The sequence below is a fragment of the Pseudopodoces humilis genome, chromosome 12 (assembly GCF_049639895.1).
Source record: "Pseudopodoces humilis isolate 2021_Gansu_Grassland_sample_001 chromosome 12, ASM4963989v1, whole genome shotgun sequence".
Taxonomy (NCBI): domain Eukaryota; kingdom Metazoa; phylum Chordata; class Aves; order Passeriformes; family Paridae; genus Pseudopodoces; species Pseudopodoces humilis.
The window spans coordinates 2,616,236-2,629,638 of NC_142211.1; the positions used below are offsets into that span (position 1 = coordinate 2,616,236).

Below are 13,403 nucleotides of genomic sequence, written 5' to 3' on the forward strand. Positions count from 1 at the left end.
AAAGGTCCAGCAGCAAGATAAGAATTTGTAAAGCTTTTAGAGGTTGAAATGTAACACTGTATGGTAATGTATTAATTCCTATAGGCTGTATGTAAATTCTTTAGTGGGTGTATCTCGTAGTGATTGGTTACTGGGAATTAGAATATTCGCTACAGAAAAAGATATATTGTATTGTAACAGGAACTTCACTCTCTTACTCTTGTGTTTTCCCCCTCTCTTACTCTTAACTCTCTTACTCTTGCTCTTACTCTTACTCTTCCCACCCTCTCGTTTTCTCCCCACGCTCTTGTTTTGTCCCCTCTCTCTCCCCACCCTCTCTCTCTCCCCACTCTCTTGTTCCCCCCTCTCTCCTAAGCCTCCCTTGCTCTCCCCACTCTCTCATGCTCGCTTTTTTCCCCCCTCCCCCTCTTTAACCTCTCTTCTCCTGCTCTCCCTGCTCCAACTCTCCCCCCGCCCCGACCATGTGTTTGCTGAGGCTGGTGGCGGACACGGGTCTCTCCCTCTCTTTACCCATATAATAAACTGCTTATACCTGAACAGCTTGACCCTGGAGAAGTGTTTTGTACTACAATACTGAGTAGAGAGAAAGGTTTACCTCCCTCAACCTCCTGTCAACACTGTTCCTAATGCAGCTCAGGATACTATTGACCTCCTTTGATGCAAGGGCACATTAGTGGCTCACATTCAGCCTATTTTCTGCCAGGACCCCCATGTCCTTCTCTGCAAAGCTGCTTTCCAGACAGTCAGCCCCTATCTTGTACTGGTACATCATGTTATTCCTACCTAGGGACAGGACTCAGCATTTCCCTTTGATAGACTGCATAAGGTTCCTGTCTGCCCATTTCTCCAGACTGTTGAGATCCTTCTAAAGACACAGCAGCCATCTGGTCTATCAAACACTACTCCCAATTTTGTACCATCTGAAAACTTGCTGTAGGTGCTCTATGCCACACTGTTCAGGTCATTAATGAAGTTGTTAAACAGTATTGGCCCAAGGATCAGCCCAGGCAAACACCACTAGACGTTGACCTCCAGCTAGACTTTCGGCTTCTGATCACAACTGTCTGAGCCCGGCAGTTCAGCTACTTTTCAGTCCACCTCACTGTCCACTTATCTAACCTGCACTTTGTCAGCTTGTCTATGATTATGTTATATGAGACAGCATTGAAAGCCTTGCTAAAGTCAAGATAAAGAGCATCTGCTGCTCTCCCCTCATCCACCAAGCTAGTTGATTCATTGTAGAAGACTGGCAGGTCAGCCAAGCACAATTTCCCTTTTGTAAATCCATGGTGACTACTCCAAATCACCCTGTGTCCTTTGTGTGCCAGGAAATGGATTCCAGGATTATTTTTTCAATCATCTTCACAGGAACAGAGGTGAGGCTGACCAGCCTGTATTTCCCCAGATCCTCCCTCTTGCCCTTTTTGAAGATTGAAGGCATTTGCTTTCTTGTGGTCCTCAGGAACCTCCCCTATCCTTGAAGGTGTACACAGCCTCTATCCCTAGAGCTGTACATGACTTTATTTGTACAGGTCCCTGAGCAACATGATCTAATTAGACTTGCTTTGACCAGAGGGTTGGACTAGATAACCTCTGGAAGTCCCTTGTAACCTAAATTCTCCTATGGTAAATTATCAGCCATACTAAAATACTGGTGGATGAAATAGGACTACAAGCTATGTCACATCAGCCAGCTCCTCCTTCCATATCCTTTTAAGGTGCTATCTACAAATGAAATTGTAAGGAGTTATACCAGGAAAATCATGTAGGCATCATGTCCTGTATGGAGACAACTTTTCTGGGCTGTTTATCCAGTCAGTATTTTTATTTTTGTTTTGTTTTGTTTTTTAAAGTTATTTTTCCCAGACAACCATGCATTTTGACATTTTGTTAGATTTCTATGTCTGCCACCATACTTTCTTCTTTCCATCCACTGGTTCTTGGCTCATGCCTTTCCAGGTACTTCCACCACCTCTTTATCTAGGACCAGAACCCTTTTCTGCTCGCTGGATCAGTTTCACTCTTCTGAATCAGACAACTCATGTTTTTCTTTCCTCCTCACTGACTGGTCCTAGTTGCTTCTTTTCATGAGCAAATGATCTCTTGGGAGGTTTTGAGGGTTACATTAGAATCAAACTAGCACATGACCATAAAAAGAGAATCAAAGAATATCCATGTTACTTGTCATAGAACATTTTCCATTCCCACCATAGGTTTAGTACTTGCTCCTTTCTCTGTTTTAATAGAATAACTTCCTTCAACCATTGTTGCACTGTATTAGGAACGATGAAAGTGATGACACAGACTCTCTAGCTTTAGTTGCAAAAAAGAGCACTTTTTATTCTTCCAGATCTTCTTTTATAGACAGTTCTGGGAAGGTCCAAAAAGGTAAAACTCTCATTGGTCATCAAACCAACACATCACCATCATTGGACAGTTAGGAACAACACCCCTTGACCATTTCTTGCAAGTAAACAACAAGGATCCAAACAACACCTGCAAAAGGCTGTTTTCCTTCTCTAAGGACTGTTTGGATTCCTCCTTATGATTTCCCAGGCCAGAGTGAGAAAGCTGTGTACTTGACTTTCCCACAGGCTCAAACTAGTGTCTGAAGCCTAAAAATCTCTTATTTGACCACTGTCAGCTCCCACAAACCATATATCCGAAGCCCTGTATATGGAATGGAATAGACTCTTTGTTAATAGATTAGGTACTAGAAACCAGAGTTCATATAATTAATAGCAAAAGCAGCAGGTGCAAGGAAATGCCCCATTTAGGGTCATCTGGAGGACATCCATTGGTCTTTGGAGCAATTAACATAAAAACAGGATAAAACAAACAATCCTCTGTGTAATATATTTGAGCTATAAAGTCAGGTAAAATGTGATGAACTGCAATAAACTATACATTCCCAGTATCATTGCTCATAATTTAAAGAGTAGAAGCACTAGAGCTTTTAAAAGAAAAACAAGTGTGGATGAAGAAATATGTTTTCTTTTGTCTCAACAGTTCAGTGTCTTTTGCTGACATTTCTCAAATAGAAGTTAGCCTGATCAGACATTCTACATAGATATTTTCAGTCTTTGATTATAGTTTAACTATGTGATGAGTGACTTTCCAATTTCATACTATCTTAAACAGGGACACATTGGTCATTCTTAATAATAAGCATGTCTTAACAGACCCATTTAGGACAGAAGGTTGCTTAGATATTATAAGAGCAAAGAAAATGAGGGAACAAGAGAGTGTTGAAAAAGTTTATCTGAAGAATGAATTTGGCAAAATATGTCAGTGAAGAGGATGCTGCAAGTGTTAACATCAGTCTTAGAACCCAATAGTGCTGTTGATTTTTTTTTGTGTCAATGCCAGATCATCATCAATAGACATATTTGCTGGCACCAAAAAAGTTTTCTGCAGGCCTTTTGCTTCTTCCTTAACTTTCTATCAGAAGTTTCAGTGGATATATTTAGACGTAACTGGAAAAAGAGGGAGGGAAGGTTCTCCCTGAGCAACTTTGAAGTTAGCCCTACTCTGACTGTGTGTGTGTTTTAACATATAACCTCTAGAGGTCTCTTTTGACCTAAATTATTCTATGATTTTAAGTTTGAACATGGGAGAAAGGAATTTGATGGTAGAAAACCATGTTCATCAAAGCAAGAAAAGCACAGGAAATAGAAGAATCTGAGGGAGAAGCAAAAGGACCTATTGTCCTTCCTCTACCTTCCTTTGGAAAAAATAATAAATATGTATATCATTGCACTTAAAACAATAAAGAAAGTATATAAAACTGTTTTCTGTAAATAATTACTACAACTGCCTCAGCAATTTAGGAACTTGACAGTATAATTTCAACTAGAAGAATAGAGGCCCACATGAAGACTACTTTATTACAGAGATGATCACGACAAATTTAGATCATACTTCCTATCAGTATAACTTAAAAATTGTCCATAAACTCAAGTTTTTTCCCCAAACAACAAAATGCTGCATATACAGCTTCACACTGTCCAACTGTAACAATTACCTGAATTAATTTTAGATTAATTCAAGTGATATGAATCCAACTTGTTTTCACTCGAATAATGATTTAATATGACAAAAAAGTGTTTTTGTTCAGACATTTTTCTTTGCTAGTTAAAACATAGCAGCCTATATGATGTCATGAAAAGAATGTACATTTAACTTCATATTTTAGTAAACATTCTAATTTAGATGAATAACCAACTTACATTGTTCCATTTGTGTAGACTGTGTCACTTCCTTCCACATACTGAACCTGGGCTGGGTAGACATGTTGCACCTGTTGCACAGTCTGTACTTGTTGTACCTGCAAACAAGAACACCAGAAATATAGGATAGTTTACCTTATAAAAAGAATGACTAGTGCTTCAGTGCATCTAATTGTTTTTAAACAATACTCTCAATTTTGGGACATCCTTGTTCCCACAATTACTAAATGACACAGAATGTAATATTGTGCTGCAAGTTTGTTATATGCTAAGTGGAGTACTGTGTTGATTTGGCATAGCCTGATTTTTGGCAGCAGGGGGAGGGCACAGAGGTAGCTTCTGTGAGAAGCTGCTAGAAGCTCCCACGATGTCCGACAGAGCCAATCTCTGATGGCTCTGAAGATGGACATGCTTCTGGCCCAATTAGAGAGGTTGATAACACTTCTGTGATGACATATTTAAGAAGAAAATCAAAACAGCACACACACTTTTTTTCCCCAGGGGTAGGGAGATGCTGTGGCCGCTGCTGCTGCTGACGCCATCTTGGCGCAGACCACAGTGAGCTTTGCCTGCCTGGCTGCCCCTAGCCAACCGTGCTGCAGGCAGAAGGGCAGGGGTGATGGTGGCAGCTTCTCCTTCCCAGCGCCCTGCATGAAGAGAGACATTAAACAGCACCAGCGCTGTGGCGGCCACCACTGCCTGTGGGGTGGTGGTGGGGATACATGGCCGACAGTGAAAATGTGGTGGGCGACTCCCCAATGCAGAACCTGAATGAAATCAACTTCTTGGCACTATGGGATCTTGCAAGAATCTTTGAATTAGTGGAACTTGTTTGCAATGGTACCTATGAGCAGCAGTTTTTCTTTTAGTCAGAGAAGAGGAAGAATTGAGGACACGTGAGGGAAAACAACATGGTGGCACCAAGGTCACTGGAAAAGAAAGAGTAGGAGGAGGTGCTCCAAGTGTCAGAGCTGAGATTCCTCTGCAAGCCGTAGTGAGGACTATGGTAAAACAAACTGTCCCTCTGTAATGCATGAAGTCTATGGGGGATGCAGAGATTCACTCGCAGCCCATGAGAAGTGTTCACACTGGAGTGGGTGAATGCCAGAGAAAGCTGTAATCTACTGGGAGACTCAAACAGAGGCCCCTTGCTTCCAAACTAGAGCAGCCTAGCCTTAAAAGACTGGACCTCGTGGCTAAGTGACCCATGCCACAACAGTTTTGGAAAAATTGCCAGTGGGAGGGACCCCACGGCATAGCAGAGAAAAGACTCCTCTCCCTGAGCAGACAGAAAAAGATCTTGAATGACGAACTGACCAAGACCCGCATGCCCTGTCTCCCTGAGCTGTTGATGGGAAAGAGGGAGGGGCTGGGGGAGGGGAGGAAAGGTGTTTTAAAGGCTTATTTTACTTCTCATTATCCTCTTCTGACTCTGCTAATAGTAAATTTACTCTATATTTTAAATTTAAACCTTTTTTGTCCTTAGAATGTTTTCTCCCAGTCCTTAACTCATGAGCTCTCCATTAATTTTTTCCCCTCTCCTCTGCTCAGCTTTAGCAGAAGAAGGTAAGTGAACGACTTTCATGGGTACCTGGCATTTGGCCAGTGTCAAACCACGACAAGTACTAGCATTGGAGATGGAGGCCCTTGCAAGTATGGGTATTTTCAATGCCAAAGAAAGAACCATCTAGAAAGATCAAGAACTATATGATTGACACCAAGCTTAGGAACTATATGTAGGAAGGAAGAAAATTTTATTTGGTCATCTGTATGCTGATTTTCTGTTGCTTTTTTTACTCCCGTTTAACTCTATACAATACAAGCCTCTAAATCACAACTTATATGTGCTGTTAAAAGGCAAACTTTGACCTGTGAGAGTAGGTCCTAAAAATTCAGTGTAATCCTACAAGAGTATGGTTTTCATGCATGCGATGCATCATCATATGTCTCCGAGGTGAACTGCTCCAGCAGACATGCTCTGGAGTGGAGGATCATGCTAAGAGTGCTTTCCAAAAACCAGCAAAACTGTGAACCTAGTGCAGAGAGAGAGGGCACACCAGCCTCAGCCAGAGCAGGAAGTGTTAAAAGCTAGACAAGCATCAGTTCTAACTCACTGTGGGCAGCACCAGGAGTGAAGGTGACCAACTCCCACAGGTACAAAAGACACCCCCAAGAAGCAACCAGGAGTGGGGCAAATAGGGCAAGCAAACAGAGTGTGAATGTCATGGTTTAGGAACAGTATTCCCCAGTTTAGGGCTCCCTTTGTTTTATGGCAAAACCAGCTTTCAGGAGAATTTGGATTATCTTCTCCACTTTCTCAAAAAACTCCTCTGCTGTGCTGCCCCATAGGATGATCTCATCGATGTACTGTAAGTGTTCTGGAACCTCACCCTTTTACAGTGCAGTCTGGATCAGTCCATGGCAAATAGCAGAGCTCTGTTTCCACCCCTAGGGCAGTTGGCTCCAGGTGTACTGGACGCCCCTCCAGGTGAAAGAAAACTATGGCCTTCACTCTGCTGCTAAAGGAATGGAGAAAAATGCATTAGCAATGCATTTTGTTGCCTTGGACTCCAGCTCGTACTGAAGCTCCAGCATGTCCAGCACGGCTGGTGGTGTGACTTTGTTCAGGTCATGATAGTCCACTGTCAGTCTCCAATCTCCATTGGACATATGCACTGGCCATATAAGGATATTGAAGGGTGAGAAAGTCTTGCTGACCACTCCCTGGCTCTCCATGAATCATCTGTGGATGGGAGTCCTGGAATCCTAGTTGGTTCAGTGTTGTTGACAGTGCACTGTTGGGGTAGCAATTGGTTCTTTGACCTGCAGCAGTCCCATAGTAGAAGGGTCCTCTGAGAGACCGGACGAGGTATTCAGCTGTCTAATTGCCTCTGTCTCCACAGCAGCTATCCCAAAAGCCCAACAATGCCCTTTTGGGCCCTTGAAATGCCCTCTCCTGAGGTAATCTATGCCAAAGATACATAGGGCCTCTGGGCCAGTCACAATGGGGTGTTTTCACCATTCTTTTCCATTTGAGCTAACTTTAGCTTCCAGTACAGTCAGCTGTTGGGATTCCCCCTGTCACCCCAGAAATAGAGATGGATTCTTCCCCTACATATCTTGATGGCAGCAGGGTACATTGTGTGTCAGTGTCAACTAAAGCCTTATACTCTTGTGGGTCTGATATGACAGGCCATGGAATTCCTACAGTCCAATAGATCCTACTGTCCCTTTCCTCCACCTGGCTGGGAGAATTATGCCTCTAGTCCTGGTCATAGTACTCTTTGCTCACTTCTTGTAAATATGACCTGGAGGTCCCTTCAAGATGATGGGAAGTAACATCAGCCCTTCTATTCTCTCTGAGGACTTGCCCACTGGAAACTGGAGCAGCATTTATCCTTGAAGAATTTCCTACAGTAGTTGTTCTTCCTCTCAAATCACATACCCATGCTACTAGGGCAGAGGTGGGTTTTCCATCCCACTTCTCATGTCCTCTCCATGGTCATGCAGGTAAAACCACAAGTTACCTCATGGTTTGTACCCTCTCTCTTGAGCCAGGGGACGCTTGCTCCTGGTAACAGAGACTCTGGTCCATACTGGCGGGGCATAGAACATTTTCTCTCTAACTTGCTTGAGTCTTTCAAATCTGTCCATAGTCCTGGATAATCTTTCCACAGCCGAGGCACAGGCTAGTAGGGAGGAAAAAAGATGATCTTCATATTGCCAGAGTCAGGTAGTCAACCTGAAGCACTGTTTGCTCTCCTTCTGTCATTGACATCAACCAGTGAGTTGGTGTATGACAATGACATGCTCTGTACAAACTACTGCCACATGGATTGTGTACACTGGACCTCATCTGGATCTACAGGGGACTGCTCATTATTTGAATCCTTACAGAATACCTCCAGTACAGCTAATTCTCTCAGGTACTGGATACCCTTCTCCATGGCATTTCACCTGCTTGGGCTCACTACTAAATCGCCCATGAGAGAATACCTTTCCCTCATGCTTGACTGGAGTTACTTCCAGAGACTGAGTTTCTGTTTTCTTCCCAATTGCCTTGTCAATGCCGAAATCCTAGGTGCTTGGCTTCACTACCATCTAGTTTCATATCATGGGCTGTGATATCCCAGTACTGGAGCAGCCAAGTCACCAGGGGTTCACCCAATTGGCAGCTGAAATCTTTTTGCATATCTTGCAGCTCACATGGCATAGGGATCGGGTGATTATCTCTGGCCCTACCTCTTCCTTCTGTGAGACAGCTCTGCTTCCTCTTCAGCCCTCACAAGGCAAACTGATTTGGTCTAAGATTTTTTTCTTCTGTATAGGGGCGACTGCTACCAGCACAGGTTGTTCTCCGGGCTCAGATGCAGTTTGAGCGGCCATGGTTCCTGTTGGTCTGCTTTCCTCCTACTCCCCCTGAGGGTGCTGTCTAGTGACAAGCAGTGTCTGATAAATAGTAGCCAGGGCCCAGCACACTGCAATAAGTTGTTTTTCTCTGGAGTTGCCACAGCTTTCTCCTTGAAAATATTCTGTCATTTTATCAGGGTCCTGTAGATGTTTAGGGGTGAACTCCCAAAACACTGGAGGAAAGAATTTCTTCAAAACTTGGCCCATTTTCTCCTACATTCCATGCTACTCATGACTATTCCCCCTCGGGGCAGATCTCTGAACGACATTCCTAAAAATCTTTCTTGACTCTAAACATGGTGTGGACAGCACTGAGGAGACCTGGCTGACTTAGAAATAAGAACATGCTTTCCTTAACATCCAAGGGAAATTCTAAATTCTCAAAAGCTGTTGTAACAGGCCTGAAGATGAAAAGGGGGTGAAAAAGTGTGGAAAATCATCCTCCCCTGTTTCCCCCACAGGCTGGGTATGATTATTAATGCACTCCCAAAGGTAGCGTCTGAGGTAAGGGTAGGAGAACAACACTGAATACACATCCCAAATGACCTCTTTCTTGTTCTGAGGAGCCCAAAACTGAACACAGTACTCCAGATATGGCCTCACTAGGGCCGAGTTGAGGGGGAGGATCACCTCCCTTGACCTGCTGACCACACTCTTCCTGATGTACCCCAAGATCCCATTTGCCCTCTTGGCCATAAGGACACACTGACAGTTCATAGTCTATGGATGCTAACTGTGAAGCAGGGAGCAAGGTGCCTGTGGAAACTGCAGGCCACATAGCTTTCTCAGTCTTGCCTGGGAAAGTGGCTTGGGAATTCATAAGGAGGAATTAAAACAATCCTCAGAGATAGAGAACAGCCTTGCAGGTGTTATTTGTCTGTTCCTTGTTTTCTTGCAAGAGAAAGTCGAGGGGTGGTGAACCCCACTGACCAATGATGGTGATGTGTTAGTTTGCTAACCAATAAGAGTTTTCTTTTCTGTACTTTTCACGTACTGGTCTATAAAAAAGACCTGAGGTAATAAACCGGGGAGAAAATTCTCCTGATAGACTCCCAAGAGAGTCTGTGTCGTTCTTTCGCCGTTCCTAATAGAGCGACATCTGGTGACCCCAATGTGATGTGCATCTGGTGACCCCCCCCCCCCCGAGGGTCAGTGCAGCCGGCAGTCGACGAAACAGCCGCTTCCCCCACAGAGGGGTAAGTGAGAATCTCCCGGGCTCCCCTGGAGGGAGCTAGTTTTTAGACCAACAAGATAGTAGAGCCCTGCCAGTGAGCGGGCATGGAACGGCTTATCTTGACAAAGCTAAAGCTTAAAGTCCTGGGTTAAGCCACTGCGTCTGCATCATTGCATTCCTGGGCCGTCAAGATAGACAGTTCTCATAATGGGGAACCGCAATTCCACTGATGATCAGCTTGTCTTCTCTGCGTGGCAGGATGCCTTGCCGCGCATGAGACTCAGTATTTCTGAAGATGCTATGCACGCTTTGTTCCAGTGAGTAAAAGCGCAAGGTTTTACTGTGACTCTTGATAATGCCTTTAACCTCGAGATTTAGCTGTCAGTGAGAGACTGCCCGTAGTCTGAGTTAGCTACAGGAGATACCAGCATGAGCAGCTTGGCAGCCACCTGGGCCGTGCTCTTTAAAGCGCTGGAGTGGTGCCAGTCTGGGGACAGTGATGCCGAGATGGAAGATTCAGATGCCAGGGGTGCCTCTTTTGTACACCATGAGAGACTGGGGGGTGAGACCGAGAACCCGTCACGCACGGAGCTGGGCGCACAAACCTCGCCAACAGAGAGGCGGCAGGGGAACGGAGATCGCCCGTCCCCGCACGCACCTCCGTCTGCGGCGCCTTCACCAGCACCGCGAGCACCGCCGCGAGAGGCCGCGGGGGAGCCTTCGCTGTTGATAGTGTTCTTCAGCCCCCCCCGCGCCCTCTGCGTTCCTTTCTCCTGTGCTGCAAGGGACAGCACAGACACCCCCGCTGCAACCTGCCGTCGTGGTGGGGTGGGATCAACTTTCAGCTGCCCCGCGTCCATCGGTGGGGCCCGCGCATGCGCAAACCTCGCCGGGACACCCATCGCAGCAGCCCTCATCAGGGGTGTTCCCTCCGGCCTCCGCACCGCCTCTGCGCAACCCCCTGATGGCAGCGGCACCGCCCACCCCGGCGGAGGCGGGCGTGGACTCTTCCCTCTGTGCCCAGCCCGGCGCGGGGGGGCAGACAGGGCCACAAGCGAAGCTGCTGCCCGTGCCGGCTACTGCAACTTTGTTGCCAGGGCAACCACCGCTAAAAACAACAGCAGCTGAGCAAGAAGTTCAGCAAGTAACAGCAACTACAACTTTACAATGGAGTCAACTTTATAAAACTACAGAACATGCAAGCTTCAAACCACTCAGCAACACAGCTGCAAAACCTGACGAACAAAAACAGCAACCTGAACTTGACGAAGCAAGCATCTCCACACTGCAGATAGCTTCCCTGGTTACTTCACTGATTGCAGAGAGTCGGGAAGCTTTTGACCACAGCCATGTGAACTCTACAAGTCCCTCAATCATATTTGAGGGAAAAAATCCAATGGTCAACAAAAAAAAAAAAAAGGAGATCAAAGCATTGTGAATTGCATTAGTGACTGATCTGTAAAAAGCTTATAGATTTTGCATGGGTAGAATTGAGTAGAGTTTCACTGAGTTTAGATCTGCGTGTTCTTGAGTTTTATCACTTTGGTATTCTTTTAAACTTCCCTGTCGACAAGTTAGACTGTCAGTTTGAACAGACTAACGATGTTTTATTTGCTGTATGTGTGTTAGTTCACTGAAATAGTTGTATTAGTCAACCATCAAGTCCTTACAAAGAAAACAATCCTTAGAGAAAATCATCCTAAATCAGTGTCCATTCCAAGTTCTGTTGAAAGAAACCTCTTGTGCTGTGTTTGCTCTCTTTCCTGCAAAAGCCCAGCAGGAGATTACAAACACTGCTTTTAATTTAAAACAAAAAGGGGGAATTATGGATGCTAACTGTGAAGCAGGGAGCAAGGTGCCTGTGGAAACTGCAGGCCACATAGCTTTCTCAATCTTGCCTGAGAAAGTGGCCTGGGAATTCATAAGGAGGAATTAAAACAATCCTCAGAGATAGAAAACAGCCTTGCAGGTGCTGTTTGTCTGTTCCTTGTTTTCTTACAAGAGAAAGTCGAGGGGTGGTAAACCCCACTGACCAATGATGGTGATGTGTTAGTTTACTAACCAATAAGAGTTTTCTTTTCTGTACTTTTCACGTATCGGTCTATAAAAAAGACCTGAGGTAATAAACCAGGGAGAAAATTCTCCTGATTGACTCCCAAGAGAGTCTGTGTCGTTCTTTCGCCGTTCCTAATAGAGCGACAATAGTCAACTTGTCATCCACCAAGACTCCCAGGTCCTTCTCTGCAGAGCTGCTCTCTAGTAGGTCAGCCCCCAACCTGTACTGATACTTGGGGTTATTCCTCCCCAGGTGCAGGACCATATACTTGTTCTTGTTGAACCAAGTGGACCTTGGCCTTCATCGTCACATCCCTGCGTATTCTGACGATATTCCTATAGTCCTCCCATGTGATCAGTCCCTTTTTCCACATCCCATAATTTTTTTCTTTCATTTGAGATTTCATAGCTTCCTGCTCATCCATGCAGGTCTCCTGCCCCCTTTGCTTGATTTCTTGCTCATGGGGATACACTGGTCTTGAGCTTGGTGGAAGTGATGCTTGAATATTGACCAGCTCTCTTGGACCCCCTTCTCTTCTAGGGCCCCAACCCATGGGATACGTCTAGGTAGGTCTTTAAAGAGGTCAAAGTTAGCTTTCCAGAAGTTCAAAGTTCTAGACCTGCTTACTGCTTTGCTTCCTCCATACAGGATCCTGAGTCTCACCCTCATGGTCACTACAGCCAAAGCTGCTCCCAACCTTCACATCTTCAACCAGTCCCTCTTGGTTTGTTAGCACAAGGTCCAGCAACACATCTCATTGGCTCTTCCATCACTTGCCTCAAAAAGTTTTCATCAGTAATCTGCAGAAACTTCCTGGACTGTGTGTGCCAAACTGTGTTGTCTCTCCAACAAATATCAGGGTGGTTGAGGACACCCAGGAGAACTGGAGCCTATGACCATGAGGCTATTTCCAGCCGTCCACAGAAAGCTTTATCAACTTCTTCCTCCTGATCAGGTGGTCTGTAGTAAACACCCACAACAGTGTCACCCATATCAGCCTGTCCCTTAATTCTCACCCATAAACCCTCAACTCATTAGTCTGCCCCTGGGTACATCTGTCCCTGGATCGATACATTCCAGTTGTTCTATCACATAAAGAGCAACTCCACCACCTTGCCTCACTGATCTGTCCTTTCTAAAAGGTACATAGCCATCCATGACTACATTCCAGTCATGTGACTTATCCCACCATGTCTCAGTAATTGCAATGAGATCATGGCCCTGGGACCACACAGAAATTTCCAGTTCTTCCCATTTATTCCCCATGCTGCGTGTGTTTGTATACAGAAAGTTCAGAGAGGTAATCAAGCATGCAGGTTCCCTAGAATGGGTGTAAGACGATTCACCACAGCCATACACACCCTCAATGTGGTTAGCCCTGTGATTTCCATCCTGAGAGGAAGCCAAGGAGCATCTCTCACTGCACTGGTTGGGATGGCCTACTTCCCGTGAGGAAGCAATGGCAGGAGCATTGCCACTTTGGACCCCATTCTCTGAGCCCTTCAGTTTAAAGCCTGTCTCACCAAATTGGCCA

General features: G+C 45.2%; 1 protein-coding gene across 1 annotated transcript in view; it reads right to left on the reverse strand.

The window, feature by feature from the left end:
* The window catches only part of LOC148183277 (transcription factor RFX3-like), a 252,407-nt gene that overhangs the window by 163,720 nt on the left and 75,284 nt on the right, over positions 1-13,403 (reverse strand). Inside the window, exon 3 of the mRNA XM_088061502.1 lies at positions 4,230-4,327. Coding sequence (XP_087917628.1) covers positions 4,230-4,327 — 98 coding nt within the window. The remainder of the gene's footprint in view (positions 1-4,229; positions 4,328-13,403) is intronic.